Raw genomic sequence first — 19930 nt, 5'->3', positions numbered from 1 at the left:
CTTTCGCACATAAAACAAAATCCGCAAAAACACAGTCGAGCTGATACCGGCTCAAAAAAGAAACAAAAATAAGCCGTACGCATGAGCAAAAAAAAATCTCATGTCATTCCTTAACATTACCCACGATACTTCGGACGCGACTCATGAATCAACAATCAAAGCTGCTTTATATCGCATGAGGAACCCTCAAATGTCATAATATTAGGAATACAAGCATGAGTCAGGAACACAAGCAGTTGAGAATAAAGAATAAAGAATGAGGAATTCAAACATTGATTCGTGGTATGAATCTTGAACCCGTGTGTGTGTGTCTGTGTGTGCACGGCAAGCAGAAACAACGCACCATCGCATCACCTCGCATCGCACTCGTAACATAACAGATTCTAAAACATAATCTGAACTTGATTGACCCTAAACGTGTGTGGAGTGTGTTCTCGGCGAAGAGCATTCGCCGGCATGTCCGTGCGTCCACAAGCGTCCATCTTCCTCTTCAAACCTACTCGTGGTTCTTCTTCAGTTGTCGGCATCATCGGTGTTTGTGTCTTGTTATAAAAGCAACTCTTGTACTCATACGAGTACTCATTCATTGCTTCAATTTAGCTAGCACGTCGGGCAACAAAAGTAAAAAAAAAAAACGCATCAGCAAAGGTGAAAAAATTGCAAGGGTCAAATTGTATGCAACGTAGATGGATATCAACATTACCAAATAACTAATTGCTCCAGCCGGTCGTTTATCCAAGGACCATTTAACAACAACAACGAGTCATTAAGCTTGTACGTCGTGTTGCTGTGGCCTTTTTTGCGCGCCGCTTCCCAAATTAACGAAATGCCCATGTGCATGCGCCCATCCATACACGTCTGGCGCAGCATTTGCTTACTCGATCGAACACGGTTTTAATCAGTGGCGGCAGCAAATTTAAAATGCTAAACGATGCGCGCGCGCGCTTCAGCATATTTAGATAAAAATGGGCGCGCAATAAACGATACGGAATGCCGTCCGGGCGCCATCTACGTGCGGAGCATTCTCGCGCGTTATTTATTCATTCACCGATCGTCAGCGAAAAAGCGCGCCCGAGAAGGTGTTGTGATAATTTATTAAATAAAAGTGTGATCGAAAGTGGCTCCATTGGCAGGCCAAGATTAAGATATCGGAGCGCGAGCGTGATTTTAATATTCCGACTAGTTATGGAACTGTCCGCGCGCCGCGGGACGCTGCCCCTCATTCGGGCCGTGAAGAACCACGAAGCTTCTTCCACACACATTTCTTTCACGACTTGAGCTAACCACGCACCAAAGGCATTCGAAGAGGCCGCTCGACCCGTCTGCCGTGTCTGTCATATCTTGACCCTTCGTGTATTCGACAATCAACAATCAGTTTTAATCAAACAAACACGTTTGCATTTTTTTCCAATGTAAATTAAATCGGTTATAAACGCCTACGAATAAATTAAATAAAATCCTGATTTAATTTTCAACATTTTATGCACCAATCCGACAATATTTCAAAACATTTTCCCATCATAGATGGTAAGTAATGCAATTGTTAATGCCCTTTCGGTGTTTTCCCATTAACTTTAAACGAACGGTTTTTCTTCAAAATTCGTTTGTTTGATTTAGACCTTTCGAAGCGCACCTCTCGCGGTAATTACATATTCTGTCTAGCGGCGCATTCCACACCTTGTTACACCGTTTTTAAATTTCGTGTATGATCGCATAAAATTCAAATTAACCAAACATAATACTGGGAAAAGCCGTCCGGAACGTTCACGCACTTTGACAATTTGTATTTGTCCGCTGGTGAAATTCTTCTACCTCCTTGGCCGAGGCACGTCCCACCATGAATGAGCAAACACGAGTAATTAACTTGAGCAAACTAAAAGTATCCGGTGCGTTCTCGTCGTCTCCATTTAGTCGCAGGAACGAACGCATGCACACGGATTCGTACATGCACACGTCCGGGCACTAACTAAGATTTGACGCAAAAGTCTCTATTCTTTACAGTATGTTGCACGCTTCGTTTGAAGCTTGTTACTTGTTGCTTGTTGTGCAGGCGGCAAGCGGCCAGCAAGCGTGTGATTAGTGTAATTATTTTATAATAAGATGTGACACGTTCGAGCTGCGATGCGGTGCGTAAACAATGGGCGAAACCTATGAATTTCATTAAAATTAGGCTCGACATAATAACGATATCCGAATTTGATACATAGCTTACTAGTCTTGTTAAGTAGACACAACAGTTAAAAACAAAGGAGCAGCGCAGGACAAAATCATAATTATTTCCACTTATGTTTATCGTGCGTGCATGTGTGTTGATCTATAATTAAACGTAAGTCTAATTAAGATATGTATGAAACCTGCGACGTGTCTGGCATTTAAATACATAAATAAATAACGACCAAATGGAAAACTAACAAAATACAGAAAAGAAGTTATAAAATACTGGGTACGCCGGCAGATAATGAATAAAAGAAATGCAATGGTAAAAAATTAAAATATGAACCATTGGTTAAAGGCATTTTTCCTTGCAAATTCTTGTAAAACTCGCCGGAATCTCAGCATTTTTTCCCCGCACGCAGAAATCTTAAATGCGTGCCCGCCGCGTTTATTTATTCGGTCGTTGGGGCCGCGTCCGTTTCTTTTGCGTCGATTTTACGGCTGAAAAGTATCGGAAAACGACGCACGCCCGCGAATACAACGGAACGCTTGCTGCCGCGTTACCTCTCATTGCGTGTGGAAAAAACGCATCTTTATAGCTACCGCGTAAGTGAATACAACGTTGTTTACGGTTATTGGATGTTCGGGATGTGCGCGACGAATGGACTAGCGAGTGAAAAAATTCACAACGCTTTGGGATTTTTTCGCCGTGCTGCGCGCTTGCGAAAAGTTGTCGTAGATTGTGTAAGTGCGTAAGTATCGCAATTGCAGCGCAATTTCAAACTGCTCATAGTAACCATGCGTAACCAATGTTAAAAACAACTCATCGGCAGCAATTTAAATAGAAAATACTACTTTTTATGTGCCATTGGAGATTAGGCACATCCAGGAAGTTCAAGAAAATATTACTGAGTAGGTATGTTGAAAGTTTCAGTAAAATTATTTATATACCTATGCCAAACTAATAGTTAGGAATGCGCATGGTGTCGAAAATCACTTTACGGGAAAACTCAGGTTTCAGCTAATGCATTTATGAGCGTTTGAAAGTCGCACGTTATCGAGCGTGTTTCACGCCATAAATTCGCAATATCGTGCGGAAAGCGCAAGCAATATGATCACAGAAAATTGATATTAATTTAAAACGCATTAGCGCATCAAACTTTTTATCGCCTTTTTCGCTCGATACTAATTTTCAGCGCGTTATTAATTGAAAATATCATTTCACGTCTCATAGCATCGCGCACCTCTACCTCTTAAAGATAAGCACGTAACCGCCGACCGGCCGATTCCAACCGTTCATCAGCCAGCGATGCAAAGGCACTTGCGCATGTGCACACGCATTGCGCTAAGTACGTTGACTGATGTGTGCAGCGTGTAATTTGCATATTGCGCTCAAGGCATGCCAATCGAGCTTCTACGCGTTTAGCTCACGCTACTTAACCCGTCTATAAATTAACATTGTAACTTGAATCGACTGTGTCGTCGTGGTCGTCCTGGAAGCGCGCGCTCGCGCGAAAAGAAACCATGCTCACTTAAAATTTAAAAAAAATTAATGAGCCCGAAAAAGGACCAAAATGAAGATGCACCCGTGCGCATCAGTCGACAGGCTGCCAAACGGCCATCCGCCGAGCGAATCGAGCCTTTGCATAAAAACCTTATGAATAATAAATATTAATTTTAATTTCGTAAATTACATATCTCCGAGCTGTGTTAAAATTTTAATCTCGCAATAAAACAACCCGCCAAGCGACTTTTTATTATTTACAAGCGCTTTTTGATATTTTAACTAGTTGTTATAAGTGCTGGTTAACATAATATCAAAAGGCTTCTTTGGGTAATTTTAAGGCAACTAAAAACAAATAAAACTTGTAATATCAGCATGAAATGATGAATGTGAACGTAACAAAACAGCTTAATTTTGCAACTGTATATCTACCACTCAAAAGACAAAACGTCATTGAACGCAACAAAATAATTCGCCGCATAACAATGAAAAGCACCGAGCGTGATGATTGCATCCGATTGTCATCGTCTTTACTTTTTATCACATTATAATTGTAAAACAACATTATACCACACCCCTATCTACATACATGCAGAATTGGACCAAAGTGACTTAAGCCTGTTGCAACCAATAGAACAATGCGCACAAAAGCATTCGAATCGATTGATCTACTGCCGCCTGATGCGTTTGCATATAGGGGAACAGTGAAAATAGAGCCGTCCCAGGCATTGTTCACCTTGAGTTCCCTGAAGTGACTGCAGTCAAGTTGAATAAGTCATTTCTCTAATCATTCGGCACACCGCCATGCACTGTTATTGCGCGGTTAAAGGCGGGTGCGCGCAAATACATAACTTTTTAAATGATTTATTATTGTCGACCTCGACGTTCGACGTTTCATTGTGCAAGTAAAATCTGCGCTGGCATGCAAAAGATGAACTTTTTGCTCAATGCGCACAAATCCATCTCGTTCCATATCCTATTTGCTGAACCATAAATAACAACCGAGTGGCGGCGTCGACGCAATGCCAACTCACGCGCATAGCATTGCAAACGCCGAGGGATATCAGCAGCAGACAAAAAAAACTGCACGCGAAGAAAACAAATTTGACATTAAGTGCGTTAGGTCGATACTAATTACGCGCGCGCGTCGCCGCCTCCATGGCATTCGATTTAATTCTGCAACCGCACAAAACAAAGCGAGCGAACGCCGCCGGCGATTCGAGCGATTTAATTGCGCGCACATTAACTCTCAACAAACGTAATCAATCAGCCATCAAACACACTGCTGCATGCGCGGTTGCATTACAGTTACGACAAAACAAGCAGCGCAAAACAATATGCACTCACATATATTAAACATAAACGGCAGGAATTGATTCAATTAATAAATAACAGAAGGCCTGCATGATAATGCTTGCAAATCAATGTGCGGCTTATATGCAATCGCAATTGTAGATTCGCCGCCGAAGAATGCCGGCCGAATGCAAAGCGCACACACGGCGAATTTAAATTAATTTCGCATTGCCAAGTTAATGCAAGGCATGTTATCATCGGCATTACGATCGGCCATTATGCAAGGCTAATTGAAATTAATTAATTCACTCGGCCTCAGCGCGCAGTTTCCTGTTTCGTGAAGCATGCGCACCCTAACAATGTTTATTTTGACCATTGCCGAAGAGAAGAACGCACTCATTCCAGAAGTCGAATGCCAACTTCTAAACTAACAAGCTTACAGCCGCGCCGCTTATTATTATAATATAATTCAAGATTGTATTATTAGCCTTATAGAGTATGCGCAAGATAATTTCTTTCCCGCATGCACAGGATTGTATTACGCAGAATAAATTTGAAGTTAAGCTTAAATGACGCAGAATGTCATTTTTATAAATTTATATAAATTTTCACTAATTTGTTCCTCTTAGGGCTTCCCATGTAGATAATATCATAAATACAGTAACATGTAACATGCGTACGTAATGCCAACAATCTAATAATTGCAGCTTGTTACATTATTATTAATCTCGTCAGTCGCTCATGTCATTATTCTAACTGTTGCAGAAATACCCACTTCAAAGAAAACCAAAAATGCTTAAACGCATCTTATGCATGTCTCCAACACGCTACTTTGTGCTTACAAGCATCAAATTGTTGATCATTAAACTTACGGCGCTGTGTGTGTGTTCAGGAAGCATACAATGCATTAAATTTTTTGTCTTCGAACAATAATGTTGAGTCAAACTGACATTACGACAAAATTATCCAAGATGGTTCATAAAATCCATCAAGTTCCTGCAAATAAAGTAATTTTAGCAACGCGTTGAAAAATCGCAAGAAAATTAACTCGTTATATTTTACTGACGATTGTTCAGCAATTTACAACAAAATTTCTTCAGCACAGTTTAATTTCTGCCGTTATTTGAAGCGAATTAACTCTTGACAATTTAACTGCGGAAAAATAATTGAATTTATCGCATTCAATTCCTGAGATACAAAGGAGTCAAGAAGATTTAAGTAGTTTTAGTCATTTTAGGAATCAATGGTCGTAAACTATTTTCTTCACACTCTCAACTTAAACGCATCCTTATTGCCATTGCACCTACGTTCTTTCGATAATAAAATGAAATAGGAAAATGCACTGTGGTGTGAAATAAAATACCGATGCGGAAAACATCAGCGAGAGTTTCTAGTAGCAAGTAACGCAGTATTTTACAGTTAAAACATCTTAAACGAAATTAGTTTGCATATAAATATTTGCATGTTTCCATTGTGACAAAAAATATCCTGTTAGTCATTATTTTAGAGGAAAGCAGGTTTGGCACAGCGCCTCTTTCTTTATAGATTTTATGGCGACACGATGTTTTCCCGTCAGTACGGAAGGTATTCTCGTTTATAAACGCTCCATCTAGCCGTAAATTAGCGATGCACGAGAGAAAACAACTCGATTACACCTTTATGCGGCGCTTATGGCCCGCTCCCAGCGCGGTTATAAACGAGGCATCTTTTTTCCAGCGCTACACACTCGGAGCCACACATGAATGCGCAAACAGCAATCATATTCATAAAGTGAGCAAAAATACGAGAGGTTCTGCGTTTAAATGCTTGCCAAAAGGTCCCAGCACTTGAGCAGAAAGTGTGCATGTAAAACCAACGGTTTTGTCGTCTTTTTATGCGACCTGGTCCCTGGTTACATCGGTGGTAGTAAATTTGAACCAAGGGCCGTCGAAACAGATATTGATAAATCGTTCGAAAGTGTTAATTTCTTAATTAGTATTGATGGTAGTATCGCATGTTCCAAAATTTACTTTAACAGGCATATCATTCCCCACAGCGCCTTGCATACATAAATAATGAATGCATTTTGGATATCGACTCAATCTACACTCGGCTGCATATTGCCAACATTTGTAATTTCACTTTTCAGCAACTTTTCATCTCTTCACGTGATATCCAGCTGCGCTTCTCGACGTTTTGCAAAACGGTGTCGTCATTAGCAATCCGCGCTAGGAATGAACGTGACCACTTTCCCTAGATGCAATCGCAAACTGGGCACAAAGCGTCGCTGTTACAGGATTCTCACTGATTGAGTCACCGATTAAGACTGAATCAGACATCAGTCAAAACCACGCGAGAAAGCAAGTGTGCTGGTTGTTACAAAATTAATTGAAAGATGCTATCAAATAATTGAGTCACAATGCTTTATTGTTTCGGCTGGCAGTTATATAACTAAATAATAATCGAATATTCTTGCTCTTGATTTGTTTCGCTTTAAGAAGTTACATAATCTGGTTTCTTGAATGAATTAATGCACAAAAAAATAATTAATGTAAATCTCGAAAATCATCATTGCATGAAGATGAAACCCATTTGTACAACATGCACTGCCATTGCCAACCCACTTATCGGCAAACAAATGCGAAACACTGTGCGGCAGTAATCGCAGCATTTATTCATCGTTGTTTCGCTTGACGTGTAGCATTCCGGCCGCACAGTGCACAGCAAATATGATTTCGTTATTATTTACACAAGAGCAAGAAGCTGCACGAGCCCGTTCTGCATGTTTTTTTTTTCTCCACCATTGTTATTCTTATTATTAACTTATATATTCCGACCTGCAGACTTCTGCAGACTTTATTACCAGGCGCGGTCCGAGAAGCTTGCGCACCAATTAGACGTAGCATATTAGTATATAAATGGAACTATTAAAACGTCAAAACGAGGGAGGGATATTTATCGCTTGCGAGAAGAGTGATGTTTCTGTAACGAGCCGTTCAAATGCACTCACTGTTCATATCGAACAGTAAAAAAATCCGCTTCAGCAATTGTCTGCGCACCACAGAAGCATTTGTGCACAGCGTAAATAAAATCGTAAAATCACCTCAGCGCATATCATTTAAAGCGCGCGCGTAAATGGAGACATTAAAATATTGCAACGTAATTCGTTAATAAAGCAATTAGTAATTGTCCGCGGCAATCGCGGATTAATAAATCGATTTCCCTTCATTTTTCACTTACGACACGCACATCGCGAGAGCAGCGCGAGCTGCTGCCCGTAGCATGGAGCGCAGCAGAAAAAAAAAACAAGTGATAAAACTCACCCGTCAAGTACAAATATGGCCAGCACCAGCAAACGTGGCGCGCAACCGTCTGACGTGTCGATAAATAATGCAAACGATGAAGAAGACTCACCTGAAACAAGCAGACGAGTAATTAGCAAAGCAATAAATTAATGCGCATATTGATTGCGTGCTTAATCAACGCACGTTTCACGTCCGCAGCGATCCGCCAGACGCAATAAAGTGTCATACGAATAAATTTTAAAATATTACCATGCACAAAAATAATAATAATAAAAATACTGAAACAAAAGTTGTCCTGATATGGTCAAGAAATTGCAACAGAATTTTGTTCACATAATTGTGCAAAATTTTCGCTTCAGCATCAACGCATGCATCAGCATAAAATATGTGTTTCATAATTTATGTCGCATTCTAGCCGGGAACGAAACGGCAGAATATGATAAACACACGCCGTTCGTAAACATTGTTAGCCGCGCCAAGAATGGCAATTAAGCAGCGCGGGCATGCGCAATAAATTAATCGTGCACGCTGCACCACAACCTGCAAGTTATTAAAGATTTCGTCGTAAAATCGCGCGCGCCGTATACCAACCGCAAGGAGTGCATATTTATTGGGTTAATATAATGTGTCCAACTTAATAATCTCTACCTTCATAATCGTCTTTTCGATTCGTATCAACCAAGTTTATTGTAGGTGATACTTGTCATACAGCACCGGCACCATCATCTGCGAAATCGAATAATGCAATCTGCAGGTGCCGAAAATCTCTTAATTAAAACGAATATCGCAGAAGCGTTGCGCAATTAAACCGCAAACACGTAGATTTTCAGATTACTGGCGACGTAAAGTCGTGCCTGCGCATAGACGCATAGATTCGAATCGAAATAATACGGCGTGTAAGTTTGTGATCATGTAGACATGCTGTGCAATGCGCGACATTAATTATGAGCGCAATTATAAATTTTTCGTGTCATTTCACACTTTGAGCGAGCTTTGTGCAATCGCACACTCGGCATCGGCGCGCTGTTCACGAGCACGCGCTGGCTAATTAACGAAAATAATTAAAGCTAATTGAAACGTGTTCGATGCATGTGATATTTGCAGAAAACGTGCCGTGCCCATTTGCTAAAGCTCACAAGATTCAACCATCAATGTGTATGTGCATAATAATCTGAATTCAGCACAACGAATTTTGTGTTTAACTAAAACACAAAAAGTTTCACTTAAAAAAAATTCAATTACGAAATGAAATTAAATTAATTTTTTGTATGCAACTATAGGCAGCCAACAACAACCACATCGTGATAACGATTAGTTTATATAACTTCCAATGTACGTCATGCTCCTTTTATGCAACGAAATAAACAAACACATATATTAAAATTATGATTATGGATTATGAAAGCAAAAGCGTTAAATATTTGTTATAGTAATAGTAAATTGCATCAAAAGGTCAGCGTGCAAACAATCGCAAACCATGAAAAAATGAGAACTTCATGAGCAAACAATCGTCACGGCTGGTATTGACACATATATGAAAGCAAAGTCAAGGTTATAAAAGTACGCAAATTTACAATAAATTACAACTGAATGCTAGCGGCATAGAACCATCCGATATAAAAGAGCAACAATGCTTGCGGCAAACATAAACATTGAAGTAAATATCAAACAAATTGCTTTGGCATTTGATCATTTTGATCGTTATGATAAAATGCGATACATAATGACACATAAGTAGACAAACAATAACAAAAAGCATTGCGCGGATGAAAATCCTTGATCACAGTTGACATATTCACCATTAACTGTGGCATTAATTAAATTAGAAAAAAATGCACTCTAATAAATCTAATTTAATTTAAAATCCAAAAAATCAATTCATTACTTCATATTTCAGCTATCTGGGCTTTAAGGCTTCTAAGATAAGAGAGACTAATTTAGAAAATATCTAAATTGAAATTTAAATAAAGGTACTAAAGCAAATATCCTTGATCACAATTGACAATTAACAACTTTCATAACCATTGCTTTAATTAATTACACAAAAAATTGATCTCAACCACTCTGACATTGAAGGTTATTCGCATGATTTAATGATTACAAACAAATTCCTAGGTCAATATGCAAGTTAATTACAAGACGCGACAAATACGGCAGCGAGAATGTTTGATTAGACGTATCTAGCGTGTGCATATTAAAAACAACCACCCGTGCACGTCGTCGTCGTGCGGCTCGTTACCTGTGTTAATTTACGACGCATCGATATTTCCATGTGCATTAAGTAGTGTTCAACAATTCCAATGAATCTTATGCTTCGCGCTCGCGCAGATAGCGTGTGGCAATCGCAGGGGAGCAATTTAATTACCGGGTATTTATAAATTATGCTGGTAGTGTTTATCTCGAGCAGTGCCCGAGATACGTGCGGCGTTTTTAGGCACGCGTTATTTATACGCGATGCCATGACGAAGGACTGCATCGGCTGTGTTTACTGTTAGGCACTCTTTCGCAAAGTTCAAGAAAGTGTGTTGTAGGGCCGGCAACTGCAAATGATTGCAATTGCAGCAATCGGAATGCATTTATCAGGCGTTAATGAGCGCGTAGGATGTCGGAGTTTATTAATTATGCCACTGGTTAATTAACCGTCAAATGAGATTATTGCCGCAATTGGTGCAGTTAAAAAAGTCGTTTCAAATTCATACTTATTCTTAAAGTAATTACCATAAGAGCAAATGTGTTTCATTAAAACACATACGACAGAAATGAAATTATTTCACATTAATGATAATTAGTTTCTCTATGTATGCAATTTTAAGCATTTAAGCGCATTTTATTCCGGAAGATTTACAGTGTAAAATTACATACTGCTCAATTTAGCTTTTAAATTACGCGATCTTGAACGATGCGCACAACCTACCGATACCAGAAAGTACGTGTAAATGTATCGTGTTTGCTAATGCCGCAGCTAAAGCAACACCAAAGTAAATAAATACGGGCGAGATTGGCGTGAGCATTATCGTCATTATCATAATCGCTCTTCAAGCTCCGCAAGCGGCTTGAAAGGTAAAAGCTTTCGAAAGGTGATGCAGAATCGTTGCGCGTCGCGCGATTCGAGTTAAACGCCACTTCATCTAGCGATTTCGCATCATCGCGTTTATTCTAATTGCAATCGGTGGCTTATTATGTTGTAGGTACTTGCATCTTCCATCGAGTGAACATAAACTATCGTTTCCATTTAAAACAAATTAAATTTAAGATTTATTTCTTCTTGCACTCAAAAACTATCGTTAAATATGATGGACATTCAAATTAAACTTTCATAAATATTTTGTACAAGCATATTTTTAGTATTTTTTTGTTATTTATTTTTCATTTCGAACGTATTGTGTTACAGCTTGTGTTTGAATGTTTCACCTTTGGGGAATTATCAACCACCCGACACGTTAAATACGGAAATGAATCTATAATATAAAAATAAATCGCAAAATCTGTTGGAAAGAGCATAACTCAACAACGCCTAGACAAATTTGGCCAATTATTTTTTTTAATGTTCGCTAAAGTCCAAGGATGGTTTTTACGGCGAGAAAAATTCGAATAATTGCCGGAAAAATCCCTTTTCTATATAATAAAAATTGGCATTGAGATTCAATCATAGTTATAGTTAAATAGTTGAATCCGAGATGGCGCGCTAAAATGCATTATTAGCAATTCTTTATATAATTAATTTCTTTACAATAAAATTGCAAATCTTATTGACATAATTGACACATACTATGTCTAGAACAAGAAAGTAAAAACGAATTACATTTTTATTAAACACTACCGGGACAACGTCGCAAAAGCTAGTAATATAATGAAAAGCAAATGATCATTTTTATAACTACAAAGTTGAGTACTTATCTCAACTTTTCATTATGCGACAAGTGCCACTCGGCAAACACGATGCCATTCAAATCGTGTCCTCATCGAACACTTTTCGTTTTCATTTCGAGTACCCCGACTCACTCAACATTTACTACTTTTGCAAAGACTTGACTTGAGCACATGGCGATTGCGTAATCACTCGCCACATCTAGATCAAGACATAAGTTAAACGCGGGGCGACGCAAGCACGATATAACGAACCCGAAAGGGATCTTTTCCTATGCGCCGCAATAGGAAACAACAACAACAACGGCGACGAAAAGCGAACGCGGGTATCGGATATTACTATGCATAAAGGCATCGAGCGCCTTTCGAAATCGCGCGTTTGCACTACTTTCAAATGCCTCGACGCGCATGCACCGATTGTTGCGAATAGCCGAAGCGAATGCGCATCAAAATTTAAATTGCGCATTTACATGTGCACGCGCACATCTTGTACGAGGGCATATTACAGCGCGACGATAAACTATGTTCGACATCAATCGCGTCGGTAAACGTACCCGATGAACAATGGCCAGCAAAGCAAGAGATGCAAGTCTTAGGCAACGCCAATTATTTATTATTTAACGAGATTATGCGCGGTGCGCATATTATGCAAGCGCAAGTTGCAATTGTAAAAATTGCGCGGAAAAACCTTCAGGTCTCATATTTGGCCATAAAAAAAACGCAACCGTTAAAATACAAGATAAAATGTGACATGTCACTGGCATGAAAGAATTCATGCCTTATTTGTCGTTTTTACTTTCATATGCAACCAAATTAAAGCGCAAACAAAAGCAAAACAAAATAGAATTCAACCGCTTAATTCGAAATAATTCATTGCACAACCTAATGACTAAACTTAAGCATGCAACCAACTAACTGATCGAAGTGATTAGCATAAACGATTGAATTTCCCCGCCGACAATTCAATGAGCCTTGTTATATTGTAAAATTAAAATTAAAATCTAATAATATACTTAATTAATTTGTTATTTATGCCTGATAAAGTCGGTGTTTTATAGTGCAATAAAAATGTGTCCTTTTTATGAGCGCCCAACATTCGAATTTCAATTCGATATGAAACCAAATCCTATTGCTATACACGTCGAAAATAGAAAGTAACTTATTGTGGCTAGTCGAAGAGGCTAGTTAAGACGTACGCGATGTGTGCCTTTATTTGCCGCGCGAAGGTGAATGAAATAAGGCGACGGATTAAAATTATTATATTTAGAATTTAGAAGAAAGCCCGTGTTGGTCATAATATACACATAAAACGCTAAGCCTTTAAGTGGATGCATGAAAAATGTTAGAAATTAAACTTTAAATGGATTGTATCTAATTGACACAAAAATTATTACATTTTTTAGGCGCAGTTATGTCAAATCAAATTTAATCTCAACATAATAAAAATCTGGTATTAATTGATGAAAACATTGCGTAGATAAACTTGTAAAAGATAATTATGCTCTTTTACTTTGCAAAAAGTTAGATTGCGTGTTCAATCAAGCATTAAAAAATATCAGCCATTAATACTAATCAAAAATAATTAATTTTGATGCATAAGTAGACAACTGCGACGCGTAATTACCAATTTGCAAGAATAACATGTCAAATGGGTCCTAAGCAATACGCATTCCAACACAACACACGCCTCAGTAATAAAAATGATAATCAAGTGAAACGATGAAAACGAAAATAGCAACATTTCGATTAAAATTCAATTTCGTTTCAGACAACCACAAACGCCGCAGAGGCGCACGACCTGCATTAGCATTTCGCGCTGCAAAAGAATGGGAACGACGATAGAGATTTAGAGTGATCGTAAACCACCCAGACCATGGGTTACATGGCTAAACATTTCCCAATAGATCAACTTTTTCATCTAAAATGCAAGAAAATGAACATTTTCAATCAAAATTACGTGTAATAAACATCTTAATCAACAATTTGTGATTATCTTTACTTCACTGATTGCAAATGAAAATATTTCGATGTATTTCGAAATAAAAGCCGTGACAGATTAACGATTTCTATTTAAAATTCGATTACATTGCTCAACACATTGTGTACTGTTTAGAAAGTGAGTCGATTGAACTGATGCATGCATCCAATCAGTCAATGCACAGCGCGAAAACCCAAGAAAACACTGAAAAAACAACTTAACCAGAATTAATTACGAATTGACTACGTCAACTTCACGTAATTCCCTAGCGCGAAACGTGCTGCGTTGTTTATTCATGTGTTGAATTTCGAATTAATAAAATACGCGAGTTTAAACACCTTCCATGCATGAACGAGCAATAAATGCACATGTTTATTAAAATTCCGATCTGTACAGATATCGGCGCACATTTCTGTGCAAATCCACTTACTTAATAAGTTACAAGAATAAAGTTTTGTGATTTATTATGTCAGCTGCTAACGAGATACTAAAACTTTTTAATACGCAACTAAAAAGTCTGTTGTTCTTGTGATTAACTTTGGTTATACAAATAACACATCTGCTGCAATTAATACTTCTCAATTGCAAGCTCAACAAAAAAAAATCGTTTATAATAAATGCATCGCTTTTTCATGCGGAGTTGATTCTAAACGCCGTTTGAAATAAATTTATAACTCGCCATTAATGCCCCATCCGTACGCGGCACATTAACACGCCGATGCTGAACGGCACAACGACGACGCAGAGAAAAAACCTTAATTGATTACAATATAAAATCTTAATTGGTTATATTAGTTAGATTTATGTTGTTAAATATTAACACGGCGATCAGGTGATGATGGAGAGTCGCTGACAGCTCTATGAGTTGATGAATGGATCGCTCTTACGATACGACGTCCACTTTTTCACTCTCAACGCATTCGCGCCGGTTACACCTCTCGAGACTAGTATCGTACACATTTCGAACAATTTGAGCGATCAATCATCAAACTCGCGTCTTCAGCTAATCGACGAATTGGCAACAATAGCACACAATTTTATGTCGTAATTAATGCCAATAATGTTGCTGGCAGTAGTCGATACGCTCTCCAGCGTCTCTTTTTGGTGAACAAAGAGATATTTCGCGATTTGCATCTGTGGAAAGGCAAAATCCGAGGTGAATTTCAATGAAAACATAATTCACGTCGCCCGTCCGCATGCCGGCGTAGCATGCAAAAAAGGGGTTCGACCTTTTTCATATTCATCACGATCGACATACAATATGACGGCATGCGATTGCATTGAAAGATCAACGACTAATTAAGATATTAAGCGCAATGCGCTCGCGAGCGCATGAACAATCGCCAGCGCGCGAACGGCGGTAACAAGGCATCTGATCGAGACATTCATGATGCATGTTAAACTTGTAAAAGTCGCCATTATGAATGTTAATGTTAAGCAACGTTGAAACACCGCGCCAAACGAATGTGCAACGCCGTTTCACATGCTTTATTGCACAATCGAACGCAATACCAATAAAGTACCGCGAAAGATAACCATCGTACATTACTAATTATATTTGCATATTGGTAGCCGCCATGTTCGGTGTTCATGGGCGCCCAGCGACATCGTGCGCTTATGAAATTTAATCGCGACGACGCGATCTCATCCTGAGCAATCCAAGAAAACCGCATTAAAAACTCAAGTGTATAACGCAAAAGAGACACAACACATATGCGCTTGGAACTAACACCAGGAGAATCCTGCAAAAACATTTATTCCAGAATCTTTAGAGTTTTTTTTTAAGAACAAAGAAAAACTATTTGGTAAAAAAAGGGTCGAGAATACTTTCTCATTTTTTGCGATATTTCGATTGCAAATATCTTGTAAACTATAAGCTATGGAGAGGAACGGATAGAAGATTCTTAATCTATGGCAAATTCTCTATATAATAAGCTTATCAATGCCAAAAAATTTTACCGAGTGATAACAGAGAATAGATTAAATTGATGCAAAAATCGAATGATAAAAACTTAAGAAACAAATGTAAAAATAGACACGATCGTGTGTTACTGTTAAAAGCCTAGATTGGAATGTTTAAACAAACATAATTGATTAATCGCCGGATTGAATTGCGTTCTTGCGTTTTACCTAATTAGACAAACACGTTCCGGCCGCGGATTGATTGATAAACTGCGCGCCGGAGACGTATAATCAAAGCAAAATTATAGTTTTCTTGTTCTGCTACCAACTAGCAGCTCCAGAACGAGAGCCAAATCGATTACAGAGCAAAAATCAATTGAAACGATTGACTCTTACATTCATACCGCACCTTTTAAGCATTTTTCCTCTCGCAACCGACCGTCGGCTGGGTGCTGGGTTAATAAAATGTTTCGTCAATGACAAACAAGCACAAATCATGCCTGCGAGCAGTCCAATTCGATTAAACATTGTTTTTGTCTAGCGGTCGACGTACCCAATTCTGCGCTGCATGCAATTACCGAAAATATTTTTACTACCAAACAACTTCCATAATTATTTTATCAATCCGGCTCGTTGAGCAAGCAACGACCGGCGACCAACGAGCATCGATCGACTGGCAAATAAAATTAATTGCACGTCGATTGTATAATGATGTATTTACATGCTCGAATCAGGCACACGCATTGCTCTTGAGTGTATGTGCTAATGCACTCGAGTGAAAGTACGTGCGAGCGTATTGCTCACAATCGAACGTATCGGGTCGATTCGTCGGTCGCATGAATTGGTTGTTAATTAAACAAATACGAAACGCAATTACGGTCGATAACTCGTTATTGGATTGCGATTTCGTGCGAAATCGATGCGAGCAATTTTAATGCGTGATTTATACGTCAGCCCACGTTAAAAAATCGCGCTAACGCAGTGCATAACACGCTCCGCTCCATTGACTTGTCGAGAAGTAAGTATCCAACGCACATACGCATGCGTGTAATACTGAGAATCTTCCACGTAAACTCACAAAACAGCCGTAAAAAAAGCACCACTCGGATGGTTTTCGTCCGAAAGCATAAATTAATTTCGCTATTGGCAGAACGACTTGAGAAACGCTTTTGATTTATGTTCATCCCACATGTGGCAACCTTCAACTAATTGAATACCAAATCGTATTCGCGTGATTGATACAAAACTAATCGTTCGCGCATTTCATTTTCGGAGTATGCTCACTAATCGTCTAACGGGACGCGTTAATTTGTAAAATCAAGTACCCATTGATGTAGTATTGATTAATAAGCTTTTCGCATGTTGTCTTCGTATAATTTTTAAAATAAATCTATTTCATTACAAACAATGAACACAAATGGCAAACAGGTGAATATTTCTGCATCGTAATTTAATTATCTTTCATTGAAAATGAAAAAAACATACTACTACGAAACAATATTTTTATTTGCTAAAACGACAAATCATTAGAATTAATGACAACGCGCCGAAATTCACCTGAGCAAAACGTCAAGATACTTATGTTTGCAGAAACTCAAGCATGGCAAAAATATGGATTATACAGAAAGAAATTATAGCGGAAACAGGGTCCATTGATTTCACTTTGAAAAAAAGAACATATATCTACATATTAAACAAATCTAAGAATCAATTTTTATTGCATATAATTATGCAAATCCAGCGTTTATCTGCGTGTTATTGAAACAGCCGTAAGCGGAAACTATTAATTAATTAATACGTGTACCTCTCAATCGTCCAAGCAAGAAATAAAATGGTAATATTCAGAAATGAGAGTGAAGTTTGACCAGTGCACCCGTTTTGTATAACAACTATACTTTATCAATTATTCTAATAAAAATATATCTAAAATTAAAATACAAATGTACATATTTAAAATCATTTACAAACTATTACTATTACCATAAAACACGTGTGTATTCATGAATAAATAAACAATACGACACGAAAACAAGTGAAAAGAAATTGTTTACACCTTACAGTAGTAGAAAAATTACCCCCGCTTTGTCAATACATTGAATTATATTTCATTTCATAAAGAAGCACACTATTCCACCCATTTGAATAATTTAAATTATTTATAAAAAGTTACCACCGGCAATCAATCATTTGTATGACATGCTGCGTTAATATTTATAAACATGCTCAATACATTGTCGTTCCAATTCATTTACAATGCCACAGATGACATAAAAACATATAGATAGATACACGTAGAAAAATACATGAGTGATTTATTAGCTCCTGAAGATAATAGCCAAAGGACATTGCTTGAGTGCCGCTTGGCGAGTCCAGTGTAAATGAATCATTCGCGGCGCGAAACTGCCGGAAAGCAAACAATTATAATCTGACGTAATTGTAAATTTATTGTTAATATCGATATTATCAACTGCTAATTCAGTGCAATTGATGTGAGCACCATTAAACATTTATTGCATATAAAACTGGCACTGAGTAGGTCATTCTGCATATAAAGATTAATATCTGCAATTGATGCGGTTTATTGCCCAGATTTTCAGGTGGGAAAAATACCAAATAAATAAGCCCACAGTTTTTTTGAAAAGTATCAAAGGCATTTTTAGTATTATCCAATTAAAACCGAGTGAAATAAGTTATAATTTAACATGATTGAAATATATGTTCAAATATTTTTTCTTGGGGTGTTGTTGGTGGTAAATGTAAATGCGCAAACTCCGGGTACAGACTTCATTTGCGTAGCCCCAGGGACCTGCGTAACTAACACTACAGGTGGAAACGTCATCGATCCAAGAATTGTAACTCCGGTTAGTTTTTAGAGATTCGATGAAAAGAAATTCAAAAGTTTTAATACTGTTTTATTGCAGGCGGACACACCACCAGTGACACCTCCACCCGCAGGCTGCCCTAATGGCACTGTTGCTTGTTTTGGTTTAATCGGGAGTGGAAATTGCGGCAGGAGATATGTGACTAATGTAACAACAGCTGATGGCCCTAGCACCAATGGAGCCTATCCTTGGCAAGCATTCATCAGAAATCAAACAGCATATACCGGAAGTGGAGTACTTCTAGATGCGTACCATGTTTTGACAGCCGCTCATAAGGTCAACACCAATCAGTAAAGAAATCCAATGTTTTGATGTAATTTCATATAGTTAATAACATATTCAAAACCTTTCAGGGCAACACCAGGTAATCTTCAAGTTTACATGGGTGTCTTCAATCCCACTTCATTATCAACAGCCCAGCAACGTACAGTTGTATCAATGCGCATTCACCCCAATTTCTCCTCTACAACCCTACGCAACGACATCGCAGTCCTCCGTCTGAATCAACCAATTTCCTGGGATACCAAGTCAATGTAGGCACCGCTTGTGTACCTACAGCAGGAACCAGTTATGTTGGCCGTAACTGCACAGTCTCTGGATGGGGTCAGACTGGATTCAACGTAAACGATTCCCCCACCAGCCCCCAAAAACAAGTCACCGTTTCCATCGTCGATTATACAACCTGCCGCACATCCATGGCTCAACCAACCGTCTTGGGGACAAACGTAGATGTTTTCTTAGATCAGAATGAGTTATGTGCAGGTGGCCAAGCCAACCGTGATGCATGTACGCAGGATGGTGGAGCACCACTCGTCTGTGACGTTAATGGTACCTACATGGTGGCAGGGTTAGTTATATGGGGTAAAAACTGTGGTCAACCAGGTGTTTATGGTGTATATGTCGACGTTGCTAAATATAGGCCATGGATTGATTCGACAATTGCTTCTTTTGGCTAATATCAAATCGAAAATCTTCGAAAATTCTTAGAAATTGTACACCGGATGTTATTTATTAACTTTTTACATTGTGTTGAACATAAGAAATAAATCACGGAAGCATGACACAT

General features: G+C 38.5%; 2 protein-coding genes across 2 annotated transcripts in view; one reads left to right on the top strand and one right to left on the bottom strand.

The window, feature by feature from the left end:
• Su(var)3-3 (lysine-specific histone demethylase Su(var)3-3) overlaps nucleotides 1-19930 on the bottom strand; it is a 146371-nt gene that overhangs the window by 103588 nt on the left and 22853 nt on the right. The window lies entirely within an intron of this gene.
• On the top strand, nucleotides 1044-19915 carry LOC135790573 (phenoloxidase-activating factor 2-like). The gene is given in 5 exon segments (XM_065300813.1): nucleotides 1044-1527; nucleotides 18764-18843; nucleotides 18904-19154; nucleotides 19218-19375; nucleotides 19378-19915. Coding segments are annotated over 5 exon segments (978 nt in total). The 5' UTR covers nucleotides 1044-1481; the 3' UTR covers nucleotides 19821-19915.

This window comes from Atheta coriaria, unplaced genomic scaffold, assembly GCF_025399875.1.
Source record: "Atheta coriaria isolate IRGN ID8LTWV9N9 unplaced genomic scaffold, Caltech_Dcor_3.1 hic_scaffold_4_pilon, whole genome shotgun sequence".
Taxonomy (NCBI): Eukaryota; Metazoa; Arthropoda; class Insecta; order Coleoptera; family Staphylinidae; genus Dalotia; species Dalotia coriaria.
The sequence above is the reverse complement of the archived record's forward strand: the minus strand, read 5'-3'. Positions and strand labels throughout refer to the sequence as shown.